Source organism: Lemur catta, chromosome 5 (assembly GCF_020740605.2).
Source record: "Lemur catta isolate mLemCat1 chromosome 5, mLemCat1.pri, whole genome shotgun sequence".
Taxonomy (NCBI): Eukaryota; Metazoa; Chordata; class Mammalia; order Primates; family Lemuridae; genus Lemur; species Lemur catta.
In genome coordinates, this window is record NC_059132.1 from 11,819,164 (window position 1) to 11,843,079 (window position 23,916).

The 23,916-nt window shown below is 39.1% G+C and overlaps 2 protein-coding genes across 2 annotated transcripts; one reads left to right on the forward strand and one right to left on the reverse strand.

The window, feature by feature from the left end:
• The first annotated feature begins 1,184 nt into the window (after positions 1-1,184).
• On the forward strand, positions 1,185-4,365 carry SCGB3A2 (secretoglobin family 3A member 2). The gene is made up of 3 exons (XM_045552670.1): positions 1,185-1,331; positions 3,613-3,821; positions 4,202-4,365. The coding sequence occupies exons 1-3, from the start codon at positions 1,277-1,279 to the stop codon at positions 4,223-4,225; spliced, it is 288 nt and encodes a 95-aa protein (XP_045408626.1). The 5' UTR covers positions 1,185-1,276; the 3' UTR covers positions 4,226-4,365.
• Positions 4,366-15,672: 11,307 nt separating this feature from the next.
• Positions 15,673-23,350, reverse strand: C5H5orf46 (chromosome 5 C5orf46 homolog). The gene is made up of 3 exons (XM_045552671.1): positions 23,281-23,350; positions 18,849-18,984; positions 15,673-15,721 (listed from the first exon to the last, which is right to left on the reverse strand). The coding sequence occupies exons 1-3, from the start codon at positions 23,348-23,350 to the stop codon at positions 15,673-15,675; spliced, it is 255 nt and encodes an 84-aa protein (XP_045408627.1).
• Positions 23,351-23,916: the final 566 nt, after the last annotated feature.

Below are 23,916 nucleotides of genomic sequence, written 5' to 3' on the forward strand. Positions count from 1 at the left end.
ATGTGATGAATGTGCAGCTTGGCAGTCTACTGGAAGGGTGTGGAGCTCACACATACATGGCAAGACAAGGCCAAGGCCAAAGCTTGACTGATTTGGTCGGTAAAGATACGAGAAACCACTTTGAGATTTAGCCAGTTTATTACTTAGATAGCTAGAAAAAGAATAAGACAAAGGTGCCAGCGCCCTGTCATTACGGTTGCACACATCAGAAAGGACCACACCCAAAGGGGCCAGATGACAGCACTACAAGTAGTGGGACACCCTGTTGCTGGGGACCCAATTGATAGCACAACAAAGTGACTATAATCAACAGTAAGTTTGGCATATTTTAAAATAACTATAAAAGTGGAATTGGAATGTAGCTAACACAAAGAAATGTTAAATGCCTGAGGTGGTGGATCCTTCAATTATCTTGATTTGATTAATTCACATTGTATGCCTGTATCAAAACATCACATGTACCCTATAAATATATACAATTATCATGTACCCATGATAATTTTAAAAAGTCTAATCCAAGATGACACAAATATTAATAGTAAAACTTGAATTACAGGATTTTTTAAAAAGGTATTTGATTTTAGATCCAGAGCCTGTTATTTTATATGAGGGCACAGAGAAGACATGCTTTGAAGATTCTCAACATAACTGAAGGACACTAGTAAAGGTAACGGATATCTGAAAATCTTGCCATAGTAGGTGAGTGAGGGGGATGAGGCAGATGAATTCCAGAAAAATGAGGCACTAAATGTCATTAAGCTGGCCCCATATCGTACCAGGGCTGAGGTGGTCCCCAGATGGCTTTCACAGGTAGGTAGTTCATCAGATCATGTGATTCTCCAAACTTTAAATCAATGGAACACTGGAGGAAAACAGAAAACTGCAGGAAAACACTCCTCTGGATCCCAATTTTCACTTCTTTTCAGCGTTCTTCCAGGAGAAGGATTCTGAGGGCTCTTTGCCTTCCACCTTCATTTCTGTGCAAGGGCTTGTGCAAGAGGCACTTGAGAAGGCTTTAGTTTAAGGCTTTGTTTCTCGTGGGAACGTGAGGGAAAGCAGAAAACCTTCCAATTTGTTTAGTAAGAAAACATGACCTTTATGTCCTTCTTTGGCGGGGTGAGTGGTAGTGACTGGAATTTAAATCTGTAGTGAGTGTATAAATATGCGTGTGCAAAAGCCCCTGTCACATTTTGTATCAAGTGAAACCACTGGTTTGGGGGACTCACTGAGTTTTCTGGTTGAATTCTAAACTTCAGGAAAATAACAGATATCTGTCATGAAGCTGGTAACTGTCTTTCTGCTGGTGACCATCAGCATTTGTAGCTACTCTGGTAAGTAGCCTCAGACATGGATGTTTCTCTACTTTTCTGTTAATAAGAACACAACCAGTAAGCCTAAGCTCACGGACAGTGGAGTATGATAAAAGGAGTTGTATTTTTTATTTTGTTTTTTAAGTTTTATTTTTAACTGACTCATAATCATTGTACATATTTATAGAATTGGAAGGAGTTTGGGAATCACAGAAAATAGTAATGTTGGAAAGTATTTCAGATGCCCCCCACCCAAGCTCTAATCCAATACATGTACTAGCCCTAATGCACCCTATGTAGGAAGCTAGCTAACTCCCACTGAGGTGAACAAAGTACATTTCACTGTTGGACATTGGTCACCACTAGTTTTCCTTATAATCTTGGGTAAAATATTTGACTTTGTAACTTATTTCTTTTGTACTTAGAAGCTATGTGGAGTCATTCTTGCTAATATCTCCAATTAGGCAGGTTACTAGGTTGGTTCACTTGAGACAGCTACATTCATCTGTTCAGCCACTCTACAGATAGTTATTGAGTGGCTACGACTTGTTGGACACTGGATAAGTATTGGAAGATTCGGACATTAATCCTTTATAAATATTGTTCTAAAGTTGCTTATAGTCTGGTAGGGCAAATGAGACTTCTACAGGAGTTATTACTAAATATGGTATAAGATGACTGTAAATGCATGATGAGACATACAGCTAGAGTTCTGTGGGTGTACTGAGGGGTGAAGGGTTTAATTTACTAGTAAGGGTATAGAAGCTGTACTCTTGGAGCAGTATGGGAACTGCTTCATTCTTTTTGGAAGGAATCATTGCAACTGTCAGAAAGATACATTTGGGTGCATTGGAAAAAACCACTTTCTGATGGCGACTGCTCATTGACAGAATAAAAAGGTTTGAAGATCTTCCCCCATGAAGACATAAATACATATAGAGAAGACATTCACCAAATGTCGAAAATAAGAAGTATGGAGATTAATCATGGGAAACCAGTTGCTGCCTATACCTGCACTGGCAACTTTGGCTTTTGTTTTTTATTGAATTTTTGGAGGAATCTGTAACTTCACTAGTTTTGGATATTGTGTTGTTCTGTAGTGTTGAGGGACAAGTACCTATGGACAAAGGTGGAAGCAGAAAAGAGGATGGAGGGAAGTAAATATCTTCCTTCTGGGGGAGAATTTTGGAAGGAATATAGGTGCATAGGCTCCATTTTTATAACTTGAGTGCAGAAATTGAAAGGTTTCCAAAGGAAAATGAACAATGGCAGGTCTCAACCAGCAGGAGGATGTGTGTTCTTCTGTGTGTGCTCATACACGTATGCATTTATACAGCTGCATACATGTCTTTGTAAATATATGTGTCATGTATTTTTCCCAATCTCTACTCTTTCCCTCCCATTCATCTTTATGTGAAAGTTATCTTTCTAAAGCCAAAGATATAAAATGCAATTGTCCCACGTAAAAGCCATGATAGCTCCCAAACTCATCAGTATGGCATCCAAGGCTTTGAAAAATCTGACTTTCACTCAATTTTTGCAGCCTCACCCTCTTTATCTTTCATCCCCTGGCAAGAGCCTACTGGGTATCTGCATACTAGCCTCTCTGAGCAGAAAGCCCACCATTCTGTGTATACGCTTTCATCTTAACAGCTTAGTGCCTTCTTGATTTTGTTTTTAAAATGCTGCCCCTCTTCTTTACGTTAAGATCCTGATGTTTGCCTGAAGACATAGCTCTAACATCACTTCCTTTGGAAGATTCCTGCAACACTCTCCCACGATAGAATTAGTTATCTCTTCCTTTGTGTTTCCATAGAACTTTGTCTATAGTGTTAGCAAAGCAGATAGATCTTTCTTGTCCACTGGACTGTGTGAGGTCTCCCTGTGTTATGTGTCTGTGTACCCGCACCCACTGGCACAGAGCCAGCGTTCAGCTGTGTTTGTAGTGTTGAGCTGAATTGGTTGGGAACAATCTCCGTGGTGTGGTTGGATCCATTCTCGTCCTTGTGTGGAGATTCGTTACAGCATCTCCTTTGGCCTCCAGGCTATGGCTGTGGAGACAACCACATACCAAATACGGAGGTCATTGCAGGCTTCTCTGAGGAGGTAACATTTGAAGAGAGACCAGACAATGTGCAAAAGATGGACACAGAGTTCGCTGAGGAAAGATGCAGAAGTCGTCATGGCAAATTAGGATGAGTGGGTCTGGGCTGGAGCTACCGATGGACGGAGCAGAGGCTGATGAGGTCATAAATAGGAGACAGATGTGCCTGTTTCACTTGGGTTCTCTCTTGTTCTGCAGCTACTGCATTCCTCATCAACAGCTTGCCCCTTCCTGTCCCACTCGACAAAGTGTTACCTTCACCTCTGGACAGCATTCTTTCCCTCTTGGATCCATTAAAGCGTCTTCTGAGAACTCTTGGCATTTCGGTGGAGCACCTTGTGGAAGGGCTGAAGAAGTGTGTGGACCAGCTGGGACCGGAGGCTTCTGAATCTGTGAAGAAACTGCTGGTAACTGCAGCTTGGAGCGGTGCATTTGCCAAGGGGGAGGGGCTGAGTCACCCTGAACACCCACCCCGTCCTATTCTCCCTGGGAAAGGTGTATTTCCCCTTCACTGATTGCACTCATCTAAAATTTGCACGTCCTGGAATCTCAAGGAAAGTACAATGGCTACATTTCCAGAAAGAATTTTTAAATGACAAAGACATGTGTTCTAGCTGTGATTTTACCACTGACCACCATGGTGATTTTCGATGGGACTTAACTACCCTAAGTCTTTGTGTCCCCATCAATAAAATGGTGGCTAAATGGGAAAATGAAAGTAAATATTTTTTAAACATGCTAATTACATATAAGCTGCTCTGATTTTTATTGTCCTTCTGCCTTTCAGGAGGCCCTGTCATATTTGGTGTGACGGCAAGATAAAGAGAGAACAAAGGCAGAAGTGGAAGGAGGATGATGCTCCCATGTCCTGAACTGAAACTACCCAATTATAGACTGAACGCCCTAAAATGTAGTGACCTCTGAAAAGGATGATTAAAGCAATGCATAGATTTTCAGTTTGTCCTGTTTTTATTTCTTGGGGCTCCCTTCAGAAGGGTCTAGCTAGATGATTTTTCCCTCGGATCATAAACTCTAGAGTGCCTGTTTTTATAAGGATAACCAGGCATTTTAAGTGGGACAGAATCATTTCTTCCCCTTTCCTTATCTCTAAGTCAAGTATCTCCATTTTTTTCCAACTGTTCTTTATCTGACAGTATTTCCAGAAATTTTTAAATTTAAAAAATGAAAAAGAATTTTCAAAGTATTATCTGACAAGACAAGTGTCTTACTAACTTCATTGGTTTGGAGTCTATATCACCAGAATGCTAGTTTTTATTAAGTCTGTAGTGACTTGAGGGCTACTCAATAGCTTGCACAGATCCCTCTACCACGTTAGGCCTTTACTACAACATCTTTAGGCAAATAGCTTATGAACTGTCTTTTCTTCCCCCAACTCTATCTGCAATGATGACAGAATTCTTTTCAAGGTGTAATTCTGGTTCTGTCATGACCTCCTATAGAATAGATTTCAAGATCCTGAGTGTGCCATGCAAGGCCCTTCAGTATCTGGCCTTTGTTTATCTGTCTGCTCTCAGCTATATTCCCTTCATCACCTGTGGTCTCCCCCAGCCACCCTGAACAGATAACTAAATCCCTTTCCTGCTAATGCTATCACATGTTAATGAAAAGCCAAGTTAATTACTACCTAGAATGTCTGCCACCATCTGCCTTCAGACAGGGCCCATGCCAGTCTTGGGTCTGTTTGCCCTTGGATCCAGTCCCTACCCTTCCCCTGTTCTGCTCTGTGCTGAGGGGAGGGGAGAGGGGACATGACACTGATCACTGCAGGTTGCACTTCTCAGGTTCCCAGGTCAGCTGATATTTGGGCTGAATTCTGCCCTTGGGAGGCCTAGGCAGTAAGTAGGAGGTGGGAAAAGGGGAAAATCATTGTGTGGCCCCCTCTGCCTCTCTATTTGGGAAAAGACTCTGGAAGTAGCTGCACCATGTCTGAGAGAGACTCCAGGTCCTATTGGAAAGGGTCTGCATCTGTTCCAGCTTTTTCGGGGGGACTCCAGCCTGTGGGCTCTGGTCACACCACCTCTTCTCTTTCTCTCTCCAGCTGAGGTTGGTGGTGGCTTCCTACTGTTGTCAGTTTCTGGGTTGCCTCACCACCATCCAGTTGACGTTTTAACTCTTTTAACATCTATTCAATCAGTTCTTTGCGTTGCATTCATTCTGTTCTAAGTACTTGCAGTAGTTTCTGTTTCTTGGTTGGTTCCTGGGTAGGACAATGTTAAATGTCATCTCTATGAGTATTATCTTGATTTTCCTGCCATTGCTTGACCCCCATTTTTTTGGCAACTAAAATAGTTACACTTTGTGAAACTTCCTGTTTTATTTCCTCATTTTACCTGTGTCTGTAATAATAGATTAGGTTGGCAGCTGCAGTAACAGATAACCCCAAATTTCAGTGGCTTATGTGCACAACATGTGACTTTTCCTGACATTATATGGACGTCTCTGGCTGCCTATAGCTCTGCCCTGAGTTGTCTGAATTCTGTAACTGGAACTGATGGAATAGTCTTTGTCTTGAGCATTTCGGATTATCACGGCCACAGGGAAAGAGAACTTGGCGAACCACGGGCTAACTCTTAACATTTCTTAAAAGTGATATATATCACTTTCAGTCATGTTTCATTGGCCAAAGCAAGTCATCTGACCATTCCTGACTTCTTTAGGAAGGGGATGTATAATTCTCCTGTAGGAATAGAAGGCACCAAATATGGATTATTATAATGTAATTTACCCCATTACTTGACCACTTCAAAGTAATCATCACCTCAGATGCTTCCATTCTACTTGAAATTTTCTGTTTTCATGAATTATGTGCTATCTGCCCCTCCTATCCCAAGTTTTCTACTATTTGACCATTATTTTTTTGTTTCTTTAAATGAGCCTTATTATTCTTACTTCCCTTGAATGGTGATGCCTCCAAAGGTTCTAAACTTGATTCTTCTTCTCTTTTCATTTTGTATGTAATCTTTGTTGGGGGATCTTGTGTACTGCCGTGGGTGCCAATATAATCTCCATGTTAGAAACTCCAAAATCTATAGCTGTAACTTATGTGTCCTGTAAAAGGAGAAGAGATTTTGTTATCTTAAAGATACCTACAAGAGATGCTCTTTTTTAATGTACAACTCAACAGATTTCCACCTAAACTTATTATCTCTCTTTCAAAATGCAGTCCTCTGTTCTAATTTCCTATCTCAGTTTATAGCACAACTATTTTCACGGTTGCCTAAAACAGAAACTTGGGAATCATCCTACGTACTTCCTCTCATGAACCTTTCCTTCCATTTGGTAGACAAACCCTGTTCATTATAAACCCTTTTCACATCCATTGCATACATTTTTCATGATCCTCACTTGCTACTACTTTTCTTAAAACCTTGTCATTACTCACTAAAGTACTGTGTTAATCTCTCAAATGTCCTCTGTATTACCAAAGGTCTCCTTCCAGGCCATCAGCCACACAGCACAAGAGATGGTTTCCTAAAATACAAGCATCATTCTCCAACTTCAAAATCTTCAACAGACTCTCAGTGCTGACTGAAAAAAAAGTAAGATGCTATTTTAAATCAACAGACATATTCATAACACAGATTTAGACATACTTGTTTTCATACTTATCTCAAAGTTTCTTTTTTAGACAGTACAGTCAAATAGATAGTGACCCAAGCACATTGCATGGAATCTGAAGAAAATGTTGGCTCTGTGTTTACTGAATGGATAGGTTTGTTTCTGTTAAGTTTTACCTTGTTGGGTTGCCCTCTTTGTTTTTCTTCCATCAGTCATATTATTAAGCCATTCATTGTTCTCTCTCCCAGCTTGGTGTGTTTTGTATATTTGAGTAGTATATCTCTCTGTCTTCATGAAAGTACTACATGCAGAAGGCTGGGGATAGAGTTCCGTATCACTGAGCTCTGAGTAATAGCAGTAATCTGCAATCTGTTGTGACTGGAGGTTTTTCCCATGGGTATATCAAAGAGATTTCCTTGATTGAGTTAAGAAGGAATCCAAGGACAGACTATATCTGGGAAGCTACATGGCACAAAAAGAAACTGATGATAAACATTATTATAAAAGTGGTAACACCGAGTCCTGGTGAGGATATAGAGAAACTGGATCAATCATACATTGCTGATGTAAAAATAAAATGGTACAGCCACTCTGGAAAAATAGTTTGACAGTTTCTTTAAAAAATAAATGTCCAACTACCATACAACCCAGCAATTGTACTCCTGGGTATTTATCCCAGAAAAGTGAAAACTTATGTATATGCAAAAACTCATACACAAATGTTCATAGAAATTGTATTTGTAGTCACCAAAAACTGGAAACAACTCAGTTGTTCATCCTTTAATGGATAAATGGTTAAACAAACTGTCATACATCGATATGATGGAATACTATTCAACAATAAAGAAAAAAGCTATTGATATACACAATAATCTGGATGAATCCTTACAGAATTATGCTAAGCAGAAAAAAGTCAATTGCAAAAGGTTAAGTACTATATAATTTTATTTATATAACATTCTCAAAATGACAAACATACAGAAATAATGAACAGATTTGTGATTTCCAAAGGTTATGGAGGTGGGAGCAGGAGGGAAGTGAGTGTATTAAATAAAGACTACTTGAGAGATCCTTGTGGGGATGACGATGTTTTGTATCTTGTCTGTATCAATGTCAATATACTGGTTTTGATATTGTAGCATAGTTTTGCAAGGTGCTACCATTGGGGAAAATCAGTAGAGAATATGCCAGATCTCTCTGTATATTTCTTACAACTGCATGGGAATCACAATTATCTCAAAATAAAAAGTTCAAAAATTGTTGTAAAGATAATCAGAATATGTAAATATATAGGATATACACATAATTATATAAAATATAATTATTGTAAGTTATATATAACCATAATGACCTATAACTGTAGTTACATATGTACATATATGTAACTTTCATTCCCTTTCTTCATAAGTCCCATAAATTAGAGGAAACCACTGTTCAGTTTGATGTAACATTTTTCGAGATAATTTCTACACATTTACAAACATGCATACATGAATGAGCCATAGCTTATTTAAGCTGTTAATTCTGTGAGTATTCAAATTGTTTCTAATATTTTTTTTGTTATTACAAAAAGTGCTACAGTGAACATTTATATATTTGCATATTCCCATGTCTAAGATAGGCAATACAAGCAGACAAATAAATACAATTTATCTGCTGCATTATTTTTTATTTTATAAAGCAACCAGGTGAAGAGCTCTTAGGATGTTGGGACAGATTAAAAACAGCAGGGGGCGCTCATAGGTTATTAGCAAAATCAAGGAAGACATTTTACTTAGGTATATATTCAAGATATTTAAGAAGCAGTGCCTTCTATTGTATTAAATTTTTCACTGGAAAATCACAACCAAACAGCAATTACCTGATTCTCCTCCTTTCTAGTAACAACCTCTGCTTTCATTTCAAGCATTCTTAAAATGTTCATCCTTTGCTCTGTCACCAGCTTGCTATGTATCTTTATCAAATGAAAACTTTCTTGATTAGATAACAGTAATGGCAATATAATAATGATAGTTATTGGTCATTTGTTTTCTATATATATTTTTTTGCTTCAACAAATGATGATTGAATATTGATTGCAGCATCTTTGCTAGACATGGAGCATACAGCAATAAAAAAAATGGTTGTGAATCACATCCCCACAGATTTTAGAGTGTAAGGGGAGACACAGAAGCTATGCAAATAAACATGGGTAAAGAGATAATTATGAATTATAACAAGAACAGTAAAGAAAAAGAACTGGAATCTAAGAATGGGAATAGGACGGAAAGTTCCCTACTTTATTTTGGGTCATTTCTATGGAAGTGTCATTTAACTTGGGACTTGAGGATATGAAGACCCCATCTCAGCCAAACACTATTCTGGGTGAAAAGTACTGAACGTGTGATTATCCCGAGGATGTGGAGAACTTGGCTTCTTCAGAGAACTGAAACATCATCTGTGTGGCTGAAGCTGTGTGAGGAAGAGCAGAGGAACATGAACTGAGCCTGGACAGGTAGACAGGTAGACAGAGGTAAACCATGCACTGGGTGCTATTGTCATGGGCACTTTTATCCTAAAAGCCCAGGAAAGGCTTGGGCAGTTTTGTGTCCAGTGTTCTTCATATCCCTCAATGGCACCATCACATATCCAGTTGTATTAGTCAGACTCCGGAGTCCCTCTTGATACCCCCTCTCCCGGACATGTCATATTCAGCTCATCACCACATCTGTCAACCTCACCTCCTAATATTCTCTTGAATCCTCCCGCACCACTCCATCTGTGCTGATGCTCCCTCACTCAGGAGCTTCCTACCTGGCTTCCTGCTTTGCTCTGGCCCCCTCAGTCTAGTCTGTACAATAGCCAACTGATCTTTTTAAAATGCAACAATGATCATATTCATTCTAATGCTTAAGACACCTTGGTGACTTCCCACTGTTCCCAGATTTAAGAGTAAAGTCCTGACCGTGACCTGCACAGTCCTGGGAGACTTGCTTCCCTCCTTGGCTCTCTTTGGCTTCCCAGTCACCTTGGCCTTCTCGCGTGGCTGGAGCATGGGATACCTGGCACAGGGCTTTTGCAAATGCCATTCACTCAACTATGTATTTAAAAATGTAGCTTTTGCTTTGAATAAGATGGGAAATGGCAGAAGACATTGATCTTATATAATTTTTATTGATTTATTTTAGCTTTATTGAGATCTAATTCACATATCAGACAATCCACCAATTTAAGGTGTATAGTTCAATGTTTTTTTTTATTTCAAAGTGTTATGGGGGTACAAATATTTTTGGTTACATGGATCACTTTTATAATGCTTGAGTCATAGTTATAAGTGTGCCGTCACCCAGATAGTGTTTATCGTACCCGTTAGGTAGGTTTTCACCCAACCCATCCTCCCCCCTCCTCCCTGCTTGATTTCCATTGAGTTTTATTTTTATTTATATAGAAGTACTCTTTCTGCTCAGCATTTCTGTAAGGAGTAAGATGTAAATTCCCTCGAGTACTTGAGTCATGGTAGGAACTTTAGGTTGGGGACAGAATAGTGACGGTATGGGTGATGTCCTCAGGGTGTCACGGAGGAATGCTGTGTTGGGCATTAGACAAACACAGTTGGAGCTCCCGTGCAGCCTCTACTAGCTTGGGTATCTTAGGCATCACATCAGTTAGCCTCCCTGAGCCTCAGTTTCTTCACCTGTCATATGAGGAAAATCATGCCTCACTAGCTTGCTTCAATCACATCGCAATTATGAGGTTACAGGGAGATGATGGTGTGAAATGGTCGTGAAAGAAAAACACTACGCAGATGAAAGAGATTCTTGATCTTTAAAAACCAGTGTACCTGCTGGCTGTGGACATGCTTCTTATTGGAGGGTAGGGAAGGGAAGCAACAAAGGGTAGGAAGAGCAAACATTCACTGTAAAGCAATTGGGATAGCTTCAAAATCTCAACAGAACATCAGAAATCTTGGATGGCTACCTCTTGGCAGTGCAACAAATTCAGTACTGATTTGGTACCTGGTTTTGTTTCCCCTTAATACAAAAGTGTGAATTCAAAGTGTGCAACAGACAAGTGAAGGTAAAGGCAGGAAAGCTCTTACAAGAGCTTGTTTCTCACACATAGGTAGTACATTAGTAAATGCATTTTCCAGGCAAAAATTAGTGACTCAAAATCTGAAAAGATATTTTGCAGCTACATTTGGTGGGGAGAAGCAGGCTGTGTGCCAGATATCGAATGTAAGAGACATCCTAGGTAATTTGGTTAAGAGGAATATGGCATTTGAAATTGCCATAATCCCTAGAAAATGCAGAGCAGGTGTTGTCTGAATTTATTATAGAAAGTAACATGCATTTTTAAATATTTAATAGGCCTTCACTTTTAGTTTATATACCTAATTATTAAAGGTTCTTTGTGTTGCATGTAAACTTATTCCGGCTAAGTAAAAACAGGAAGACAGACGAACAAACAAAAGATTTATTGAAAATCCACAAGAGTTTCTTTCAGAGCCTATATGTTTGGGAAGGACAGGACCCAGGACAGCTCTTGAGAACACAGTAGAACCATACAGAACTTTTACTTTAGACTAGAGCACAGCTTTAATTGTGGTCTTGCTCTATGATTTCAGGCTTGTCTTATTGTCGACATTAAATAATTCTGGAAGAATACTGTATTTCCAGCTCAGCTGGGTCAGATTTTATCTCTGGTAAGTGAGCAAGTCCCCCAGCAATGGATGCAGAGGCCCCTCCTGTGAGTAATGAGGTAGTAGCTTGAAAGGGCTGCACTAAACTTTTCTGGGACTCTTCTTCCATCCCTGACACTGCTATTCTATGAGAAAAAATAATGCCACTGTGGAACAGCAATAATTTTTCAGTTTTTTAAAAAGTCAGTTTTTTAAAAAGTCAGTTTTTGGTTTACTAGCACAGGTGAGTGGGCTCAGATATTTTTTGTAAATATTTTCCAAAAAATATGTAGGAAACTTTAAACACTGAAACTTCATATATTTTTAGGAGTTAGGAGCTTGTTTTTTGGAATCAGGTTCAAATCCTCTTTCTGCCACTTACTGGCTCTGTGCCTTTGACCTTGTTACTTTGGCTGGGCTTTAGTTTTCTTATTTTGAACCGTTCTTTGGTTATCCTGGTTCATAACATATACATATTAATACACATATATATTTCATATTTTTGTGTGTGTGATTAAAACTTTGAACATGCCCAGGAAAAATGATTACCACCCACAAATTTCTTCTCCATGAACTAAGGTATGTGACCTCAAAGAGGAAACATTTATTCTGACTTTCTAGGAGTGAAATTGCAAAGCCAGGGTGTTCAAAATGGGTTGTGTTTGGCTGAAACCAGGACCTGATCCTGAGAACTCCTGGGAGCTGCTTTGAGGCCTGGATCCTGGAAAACTCATGAAGCAGAAGAACTGGAAAAGCGGGTTTGGCTGCCCTTGGATTGTCCAGGAGCCAGACAGGTGTGTCCTTTGAAACACAAGCCAGAGAAAGGGAAACAATTACCAAGCAGAGAGGGTTTAAGACTTAAAAAAAAAAAAAAAAAAACCAGCCCCCCAACCTCAAAAAACCTTTTAACTGTTTCTTTAAAAATTGTATGCTTCTGCATTTTAAAATATAAGAAGATTCATAATGAAATCGACTATCATAGATACTTGAGGAAATGATCAACAACAACAAAAAGAAACATTCAACATATATAAGGAAAGAATCAGAAACAGAGAAAGGACGAATTTACATACAACAAACATAAGGATAAATGAAGACACTAATTTCATGGTGAGTTTCTGGATAGATGGGAGAAAAAAGGAAATACACCGATCACATAAATCTTGTGTTCAGAAAAGAGGAAGTGGACCTTAGGGGAAGCCTTTTTTTTTTATTCTTCTAAATTCTAGAAGAAAAAATTTCCGTAAGACTTCATGGAGGGAACATTAAGTGATGTTGTTCCCAGTTGCAGTTTTGCTCGTCAGGTGCCTCAGACTTCCCTGCTCAGTTTACTTGTTCCCAGGTCTCTCCTTAGGAAGTTCTGACTCAACAAGTCTAAGCATGAGATCTAGTGTGTCCGTAGCAGATTTTTCCTAAATACAATAAATAAATGTATATAGAAATTCAGAATTCAAAAAGTGCTTTTCCATCTACTACTTCTTATTAATTTTAATAATCTAGTGAGGTTCATCAGATTTTTTTATGCAGGAAAGGAAATTCATACTTAAAGATGACAAATGACTTAAGCACAAAGGGGGATGACTTGAATCCATGTGGTTTGAAGTAATGCAGAACAACAGGAGTTGAAATTTTAAGTCTATTGAAAATTTTTAGCGTATTGGAAATCATGCTATTGTGGTAGAGCAGAGGTTGAGAGAGTCTCAGATCAATCAGATATCCAATTATTACATGATTTTTTTTTTCTGGTACTGTACCACTCTACTCATCATCTGAGATTGCATGCAGAATCACACAGAGTTCACTTTCTCTTTGTAAAGCCTTCATAATGCTCGTACCTTCCTCCAAGTGTTCTCTCTTAGCTCCTTTTGCCTAGGCATTCCCAAGACCCTTGCATACATTATCATTGCTTTCCACAGTTATGGGATATGCTGTGCTATGTGATAGTGCAGACTTCTCAATGGCTGGCTAGTGTTATTCATCCTAGCAGCATTGGCCAAATCTAACACATAGTGGACATGGATTAAAAAAGCATTAAAGGAATGTGTTGAAAAAAGAGATCTTTGTTGCTAGGAGAAACACATGATATCTATCTATCTATTCATCCATCTTCATTTAAGAAACACCTAGAACTTTGGACAAGTTTTCTGAAGTGGAGAAACAGGTATTGCTGTGACTCACTTAATTCTAAAGTGATGACTTACTTTTGATTAGATGAGGCAATTATCATACAAATGCAATTTCTAAAGCTACTTATTAAATGCACAGTCACTTGGGTTTAAAGAGATACTCCTGATCAAACTACCCAAAATTTAACCTCTGCCTTAGAGGCTTCCTTCTCTTTACTCCAATGTTTTTTTTTCCTAACTACCATTTTGTGCAACCAATTTTTTTTATGTCCCTAGATTGAGCCATTCCTCCCTGCTCATTAGGGCATCTAAAATTGGTTCAGGAATCTAATCAAAGTTTTTTAGGTCCAGTTAAAAAAGTTCTGGCATTAAGATCTGGAACAATTAATTCCCTACATTTAAAAAACTCATAAGGAAGAAAGTGAGGCTCAGGGAGATGAAGTGACCTGTGCTTGGTTACAGAACCAATAAGTGGCCAAGTTAGAACTTATATCTTCTCTATGTCTTCTGCTCTTTCTGCTCCTCCATGGTGCCCTGCCTATTGGGCTACCTCACACACTGAACTTCTAGGATGACACCCCAAGGGTTTGGGGTGTGACTACTAATGATTATAGGTGTGTATCAGCAGGCTGAATGAAGGCAAGGTGTTAGGCCACCTGCAATAAGAGGTAGGCTGTTCCCTGAGAAAATGGGAAGGAAGACATGCAAACATAAACAAATGTCTTTAGAAGTCTAACTGGCTTTGGGGTGAGATGCAGGAGTGTCTGAGTTGAACATGTCTTGACTTGATTCCAACACCCAAGGCTGATTTTCATCCTTAGAAGCATGTGGGAAAGGGTGGGCTAAGTTCTAGGTGATGGGATAGTAGCTTTCTGAACTGACACTAATCACATCCAAGTTATGAAATGGAGCCAGTAGGGGAAAGGAGTGTTTCCAGACTGGGTCACAAATAGATGTTGGGAAAGACCATGCTTCTTGGCAATGCATTAAAGGGTAACCCGACTAACCAAAGTAGTGTTTCATTTCTATGGACACATGCAGGCATAACTAACCATTATTATCTACTGCCTCCTCCTATACTACTATGCTCTACTCTCTAGTAGCACTATGGATTAGAGACAGAGCACAGACTCTGGAACCAGGCTGCTTGAGTTCAAATCTTGCCTCCTTCTTTATTAATATGGTGACATAACAAAACTCCTGAGCCTTCATTTCTTTATCGATAAAATTTTAAAAATAACAATACCTATTTTCCTAAGGATTATGAGTTAAATACTACCTATCCAGCACTTAGCTTGATGCCTAAAACAGAGTAAATCCTGAGTTCATTCAAGCTACCGATATTACTTTTCCAGCTAAAACATTTCTGTTTTTATCTTTCAGTGGTCACTATCCAATATTAGAGAGGTGAGTAAGGAAAAAGCAGGTATTTCTGAGTACTCAAACTATATTGTTTGCACATAAATCTAACCATGTGGGATAGAGAGATTTTGCTACTTCTTTCTCCTCTAATAAGGTTCAGCAAATTTCACTCTTCTCATGAGTAACTAACTGAGTGATTACATGGGTTCTTCGATTTTAGTGTGCACTATTCCCTCATTTCATAGGCTGGACTTATTCAAAGTAAGTTCTTAGCAAAGCAAATTCCTAGCATACATGTACTAACTCCCAGTGCTTTCTCATTTATCCCCACAATTGTGCCTCCTCCCTTAGCAGAATGATTTAAAATTAATTTTAGAAACAAACAACAGCAAGAACAAAAAAATACATCTTTTCTGCTTGTAGATAGGCATGGGAACCCAAAACCATTAAATAAAACCAGACAGGCCCTTTTTCCTTTGTCTAATATGCTATTATTTTAATTGTAAATGGTAAGTTAAAAATCACCTGGGGAGGTCACTTTGATGAACGTTCTCCTTTTTTATCACCAAATTCCATAAATCCTCTTGAAAATAAAAAAAAATAAAGAGAAAATAATGAATTATGATTTAGACTGAACAGGAGTGTTAGAATGATCACTAAGGTGTCTTATAATGTTTGAGCCACATTTTTCTTCTCCAGATATTCTTATGCCAGAAGGAAATGAAACCTAAGATTTCCATAATAGTTCATAATGGACAAGCCATTTATGAATAATTATGTCTTTGAACCTGATACCAAACCTATTATTAATAGTTTGATGTCTGTTCATACACAAACTCCATAAAGGCATATGTTTTGGTATATTTTTGCAGTAATATATCCTCAGTACCTAGAACAGTGCCTGGCCTGTAGTATAAATTAATAAATAGTTGTTGAATAAATTTTTCTTATGTCTGTTGATGTGTGAAGAAACCTTTGAAGCTCAAAGAAATTAACCAACCTGTGCAAACCACATGGCTGATAAATGGCAAAGCCAAGTTTAAAACTTAGCTTTCCAGAGTCATTACTAAATGCCAGAAACTCTATACCCTATTGCTCCAGCTTGGGTACTGGGGTAGCTGCTAAGAGGTAAAAGATGAATAAAATATGGTTTGTGAAGAGATTATGGTCCCATGGAGAAAAGAGGCACACTCAGATATAAGTAATTTAAAATAATATGGGGGAAAACCTGTTATGAAGATTCCTACAAAGCATTATGAAATCCCTGAATATGAAAAACTGAATTTTCTAATTGTGGGCATCTGTGACTTCTTCACAGACTTTGTTTTTGAAATGGACTTTAGAACATGATTAGATTGACAGGTGAACAGAATGGGGTTGGAGCTTGGGGCTAGGCATTGCTGGCAGGAAAAAAAAAAGTATGTGACTAGTTTATACAAAGGTGACTTGCTCTGAAGACAAAAATCATTTGTCATTGGGGCATCAGGTGTTTGGTTTAGAGGGTGAGAGATATAACTGAAAGATTCATTGGCATCAGGGAAGGATCTTTAACATCAGCTTAAGGCATTTGCTCCACTTTTGTAGACAACGGAAATTCATGAAAGGGTTTCAAGCATGGCAGTGATATGACCAAATTTACATTTTTGATATGTTGTTCAGGTAGTAGGTAGAAGATGGATTGGAATGAGGAAACACAGAAAACATTGCAGTGAAAATCATTAGAAATCTGACAAAAGGAACTTGGGAAAGAAATGATGGGGTACTCAACTTGACCAAATAGTCAGTGGAGTTGAGGCCAATGAGACCTGTATGTTTCTGGATTCTGGGCAGATGGTGTTATGAATCAATGACAGAAGGAGGTGAGTTTTTAAGTGAGATGATGGGCTTGGGTTTTGATCAATTGAATTTGAGATATTCATGGAAAACCTAGATGAAGTTTTATAGCAGGCGATCGGTTATTTCAGTTTGGAGCTCAGGAAAAAGAATGCAATAGGAATATGAATTTGGAAGTCATTAAATCATAGGCAGTATTCCCAATGTGGAAGCTGCAAGGGAAAAGGAGGCACATTTGGAATATAACAAATGAAAAGGGAAATGGTAGAAGTTGAGGTGCCTTTTCCAAGCCTAGAGCTGACACTGATTTTTTTTTAGCATATGAGATAGTCAATGTTTAGGGTTAACATAGAGAAAAATGTGCTATTTTATACCTGGAAAATTCCCTAGGGAAGGAATAAAAAAGAAGTATTATTGTTCCAACTGCTTGCTATGCTCTGTTGTTAATATAACAATTTCAGTTTAACTGGAGTCTAATCTGTACTTTGTACCTAATGGATTGTACTCATTGTTTGCTTATTACTTCCCTTCTTGTTTACATTAACAATCATGGGAAGGCAACAGTTGCAAAAGAAACCACAAAAGGAAATGTAACAGTAAAAAAGAAACATCTGGGAGTTTAACAATTTGTGGAGAAGGATTGCATGCATAATCTGCCCAGCCAGATGATAATAAATTGATTTAGGCAGATCAGTGATTATAAGACTCTCACTGCTTCTATTAATATGTAGAAGTGGTTCTTAGTCTTTTGTTGCTTATAGACCCCTTTGAGAATTTAATACAAGTCAGAAATACTTTCTTCATCAAAATGCAAAAATTCTCATCTATATAAAATATGAATAAAAGTGTAAATGCTATATGGAACTTTAAGGCTCATCCATGTAGTCTAGAGCATTTGCTTAAGGACATGGCTTTCAAAAATTTCTGTACGTCAGAATCACCTGGAAATCTTGTTAAAAAGCATGCCCTTAGCCTTGCCCCCCAGAGGGATGCAAGATAGGATGGAGAAACCTGCATTTTTTTTTTTTTTTGTAAGTTCTTTGGGGGATTCTAAAACAGGTGGGTAATAACCCACAGTTAAGTTCTGCTTACAGAGCTGGAAAGTAAAACCTAGAGAGCAGAGGGCTTAAAGTGATGGAGATGAAAAGCTCCTGGAAGTTCTGGAGAGCAAATTTGATCCTGGAGTACTGAACTGGGGAGGTTAATGTGGGGAGAGTTGAGAACAGGGTGAAGTAGTCGTATAAAATCAGAGCTATGTAGGCTGGGATAAGATGTGCTAGGAATTGAGCACAGGGGCTTGGAAGCAGGCTGAGAGCACGGGGAAGCATCTGGGTTGGGTGATCTGCCCCTAGGGCAATCCCTTATGATGGAAACTAACACTCATGCTGAGAGGGTCTCTAGATTGTCTCCAATGAGAGATATCTACTGTCTCTGCTAAGCCTCTTGAGCTGCTCAAACTGGAAAATAAAGACAGGGCTCATCACCCCCATCACTAATGAACCTATCATTATCCCTTGCCTTCACCACATAACTGCAGTACTTTCATGGGGTTGGGGGAGACTCTCTAACTTTACAGATGAGCAAACAGAGGTACTCCAAGAGGGAGGGCTTTGCCCAAGATCATGCAATGAGAGAGCACCTGAGTCAGGACCAGGACTGGGCTTTCTGTCCCCTGGTGCAGTGCTCCTCCTCCTCCCTGTTTGGTCTCGAGATGAACCATTTTGTATCAAAACACATCTTTAAGCAGGGCAACATTTTTTCAATAAAAAAGCGTACATTTGCATGTGCCACAAATTTTGTTTCTCATTCATTTTAATGTGATGTGGTCATTACCAACAGCAAAGTGGAGAAAAAGCAAGGTTTGTCTCGGTGCTTACGTGCTCCTGGCCATGGAGCGGAGGATGAACTCAACTGCATTCTCAATGATCTCTGTGCCTAGGATGTTTAGGAATTTGGGGAAATCTGGCTCTGGGCTTTTGCCTGAGTCTTCTGGCTTGTTATCTGGTTTATCATCTGAAAAACAGAACAGAATCTCAGAGGTGATTCTTAGCAACAAGGAAGTCTCTTTTCCATGCAGGGAAACCTTGGGGCCCTTTGTACCCGTCTCACTAATTATGAAGGCTTATAGAGTTATATTCATTGAACATCTAATGCCCGCCTGGTTAAACTCTTCACATGCATTATTTCATTTATTCCTAAAAACAGAGAAACAGACCAACAGACATTGATACTTAGGTAGACATGGGCTCCATTTTGTGAGTGAGAAAACTGATGCTCACGGAGGTTAAGTAGCTTTCCCAGAGTTAACCAGTAAGTGCTGGTGCCAGGAATGAAATATAGCTTGCCAGTGGTAATAATAATAATGGCAAAATGTCTGTGGGTAGCATTTTTTTTTTATTTTGTTAAATTTCAGAATATTACAGGGGTACAAATGTTTAGGTTACATATGTTGCCTTTGCACAGCCCAAGTCAGAGCTACAAGTGTGTCCATCCCCCAGACGGTGTGCATTAGGTGTGAATATACCCATCCTCTCACCTGCCCTACAGCCAATGAGTGTTACTGCAGGCCTCTACACTTGACTCTTAATTGAGTGCCCTTTGGATCGAGGGCCAAGGATGCAGAGAGTGAGGTTGGTTAAATGCAAGGTCCCTCAGAGCGTGTTGACGTTGCTTAGTGGTCTTTATTTTCAGGAGAAGAGAAGAGATACAAGAATGACAGCAGCTATGTGTGGCCTCCTCTCTGGACCCTGATGACAGGATGAAGTAGGACCTGTATTTTTTCAGTTTTATTGTAGCCTAACAGATAGTGTTATCAGATTTGGTTTATAAAAATACAGAATGCCCAGTTAAATCTAAATTTCACATAAACAACAAATACATTTTTAGTACTATAAGAATGATCCATGCAATATTTAGGACTCACTTATGCTAAAAGATTATTCACTGATTATTTGAAATTCAAATTTAACTGGGTGTCTGGTATTTTATCTGGCAAGCCCACCATAAGTTTCCACCCACAAAGTCCCAACTTCTAGACAATGCATCCCTGTGCCTTTGGATGAAGGAGATGTAACAACCCTTTGTGTGGAGGCTGTCAAATTATGTCAGAAGCCTTACACCTATATTATATCCTAAAATAGAACTATTTGTAAAAAGATTGTCATGCAATTTTGCAAACATTTATTGTTTACTGGGCCACAACCAAAGATTTGACGGGAGCACCAGTTTGAGACTTATATACAAAATCAGAATACTAATCATCAAGTATAATCATTCATTCAGCCGTTGGTCCTTTCATTCAAAAGGTATTTTCTGAGCCTACCATTACATGCATAGCTATGCTAAGAGTTAAGACCAAAAGGGACAAATATATATATGACCCTCACTTAAAGTACTGGGCTGCCAAAGTGCCCAGAAGAATTGGTTTGTTTTTATCATGGAAAACAGTAAACAGAACTCATTTATGGGGTACCTATCGGGCAGGTGCTGGGCCAAAGCTTTCATCGCATGCCTTAATCCTCATTTAGCTCAGTAATGATATCACAGTTTTATAGAAAAGAACACAGATACTCAGGGAAATTAAATGACTCACCTGAAACCACTCATCTAGAAAGTGGCTGAACCAGGTGTCTGACTGTTTTTAACTCCACAGAGCGTGTTACTCACCTTATATAATACAAACTCCAAGTTCTCTGGAGACATTTGCCAAGTGCAAAACAATAATTTCTTGCATGAAAGGTGAGTTCATTTTTTCTGTGTTCTTAACTACCTATTTGTGTAACAGTTTAATTTTATTGACTTTTTATTTTAATATGACACTAAGTGCTAGCTTTTCAGTATGCAGGGAGCCTGGGATTGGAGAGGGTGAAGATCTGGTTCTTGGCCTCAGCCTGTGGGCCACATATATGTTGAAAGATATTGAGAGCGTGGTGGATCACATGCTTTGGAATCCTACAGGCCTGATTCCTGTCTTCAAATAAAATTAGCCATGTACCTTGTACACAACGCTGAACCATTCTGTCTCTCAGTTTCCTCATTGTGGTGTTGTCAGAGTTGAAAGATATTTTATATATCATATATATGTGTATGTGTACACTTATGAGGGTACCAGTCCAAGGTAAGCTCACGATAAATGTTTACTGTATTATTATTACTATTATTAATAATTATGGCAACAAAATGGTTTATAATTCACTTTGTCCTCTATTGCCTTGGGAGATTATAAAAATCTTAAAAGATGCTTTTAAATTTTAAAGCAATTTGATATTCTAGAAACAAATCACCACAGCCAATAGTTAAACATTTTCTTTTTTCAAGTATAATATGGGGTAGAATTTTTTTTTTTATTTTTTTGAGATAGTGTCTTGCTCTGTTGGCTGCAGTTAAGTGCAATGGCATCATCATAGCTCACTGCAATCTCAAACTCCTAGGCTCAAGCGATCTTTCTGCCTTAGCCTCCTGAGTAGCTGCGACTACAGGCATGTACCACCATGCTCAGCTAGTTTTTAAAAACCTTTGGAGAGATGGGGGGTCTTGTTATGTTGCCCAGGCTGGTTTTGAACTCTTGGCCTGAAGCAATCCTCCTGCCTCAGCTTCCCAAGGTGCTAGGATTACAGGTGTGAGCCACTGTGCCCAGTCTGGATAGCCTTTATTTATAGTAACTACCTGGCTGAGTTTCTTAGACAAAGTGATTGTAAAGAATATTGACAATATAAACAGATACAGGCATACTGTATTTGTTCAATTTTTTTATCTGTATTACTGATATTTGCACAGTTCTTATGGTTTACTAAGTGATTATAAAAGTCTATTCATTTGATCTGGTACTGTTGATTGTTATCCCATTTTACAGATGAAAAAATTGAGGTTCAAAGCAGTAAATTGACTTAACTACAGTTTCACAGTTCATGAGAGACAGATCTAGGATTGGTCTTCAATGTCAAATCTCACCATTTATTTATTTATGAATGAATGAATGAATGAATGAATGAGACAGAGTCTCGCTCTGTCACCCAGGCTATAGTGTAGTGGTATGATCATAGCTCATTGCAACCTCAAACTCCTGGGCTCAAGCAATCCTCCTGCCTCAGCCTCCCAAGTAGCTGGGACTGCACCATGATGCCTGCCAAATTTTTTCTATTTTAATAGAGATGGGGTCTTGCTCTTGCTCAGGCTGGTCTGGAATTCCCAATCTCAGGAGATCCTCCTGCCTCGGCCTCCCAAAGTGCTAGGATTACAGGCATGAGCCACGACACCTGGCCCAAATTTCACCTTTCACTTCACTGTGGTGACTACTTTAGGACTGGAGTGGACACAATAATCTTGTGGCCATCCCTAGAGTGATTCTGTCACAGTGTCTGCCTGTTGTAGTGTTTGCCAACTTACACTCGAAGGACTGTTACTAAATGTTGGCACTGTCTGTGTTTTTTGACCTATTATTCTGAATAGAGATAAGTCAGGAGCTCACAGTCTTCTGCAGACAAAAAAATAAACTAACTAACGAGAATGCTGCCTGCTGCCTTCTGGTCCTCTGTGGGCATAGAACAGATAGGAAAGAAGTAGATCCTCAGTTATAACGGAAAGAATCTAGGAACGTAGGCTTCACTCCCAGGTGCCACTTCCACCTGTATTTATGCTCAAGAGACTTTCCCTTTGCAAGATGAGTTTATTATCCTATAAAAAGAGAAATGATAAAACTGTGCATGTTTACCTAATAGGATTACTATGAAACTCAAATGAGATTATACATGACAACAGTAACAGTTAATATTTACTGCATGCTTACTATTGACCAGGTACTGTTCCAATGTGTTTTGTCTCTTTTATTTAATTTTCATGATAACTTTAGGGGAATGTTAAATGTTCCCATTTATGTCTGAGGTCTAGAGAGGTTGAATAGCATGTCTAAAGTCACATTTCTGATTAGTGGTAGAGCCAGGCTTAGGAGTCTTATTCCAGACAACATATTCTTCATCATTGAACATTATTAGCTATAATCATTAAAAATTAAATACCTTCTAGCTCCCAATGAATTTATAATGTGGTATTGTTACTATATCATATGAATATATATGGAAAAATCATTTCAAACTTCATACATTCACTGAGAATAGAGATTATAACTGAAGCAGACTTTAATAAAAATCCTTTCTTTGTGTTAGAAGGTACAGCTCTTGTCTTCAGTCCAGTGCTCTTTCTGTGGTGCCCACAGGCCCCTCCCTCCTTTTAGCTTCTAGATCAGTGCCGCTAACTTCCTCCAATCACTGCTAACCACGGCACAGGCCACGGGCTATGATCAGAAGCACTTACCTGCATGGCAGGTCAAGATTAAGAAGAGCAGTCCCAGGACAATTGTCAGCCGAAGTACTGAGGCAGCCATTCTTGTACCTCTGGATACTGGTGCAGACAAATTGCTGAAATGCACCTGAAACGCTGCTCCATTTATAGGGCATATTTGGTGACATCATCTGCTATGGAATTTAATTAGGTTGTTGCATAAGATGACCGCACAGATTGCTCTTGGATCCCTACTAATGAGCCCTGACCTATCTTTCAAACTAAACGTTTTTCTTATAGGGAAAGAAAAACTCTCTTGGTTTTTCTAATTTGTATCTGTAAATGGCGCCAAAGTGAATCTTCGGGGGTAGCTTCAATGCTGGCATTGATAATGAGCTGGATACCAGGCAAATTTATTTATCAGGCTCAAGGAGCAAGCACAAAATCAGATTGGCGCGAGGCGTGCCTACTACCCTCCCTGTGCACTCTGCTTCTTCCCTCACTGAGCTAATCCCCCATCCTACATGGGCGTGTCCTTTCACACCCCCGTGCCTCTGCTCTTGTTCTTTCTTCTTCCTGGGATTCCCCTCCATCTCCCCTTGGAGCATTCCTCCTTGTTCCTCAGTCTCAGTTCAAGTGCCCCCTTCTCCGTGAAACCTTCATGATGAC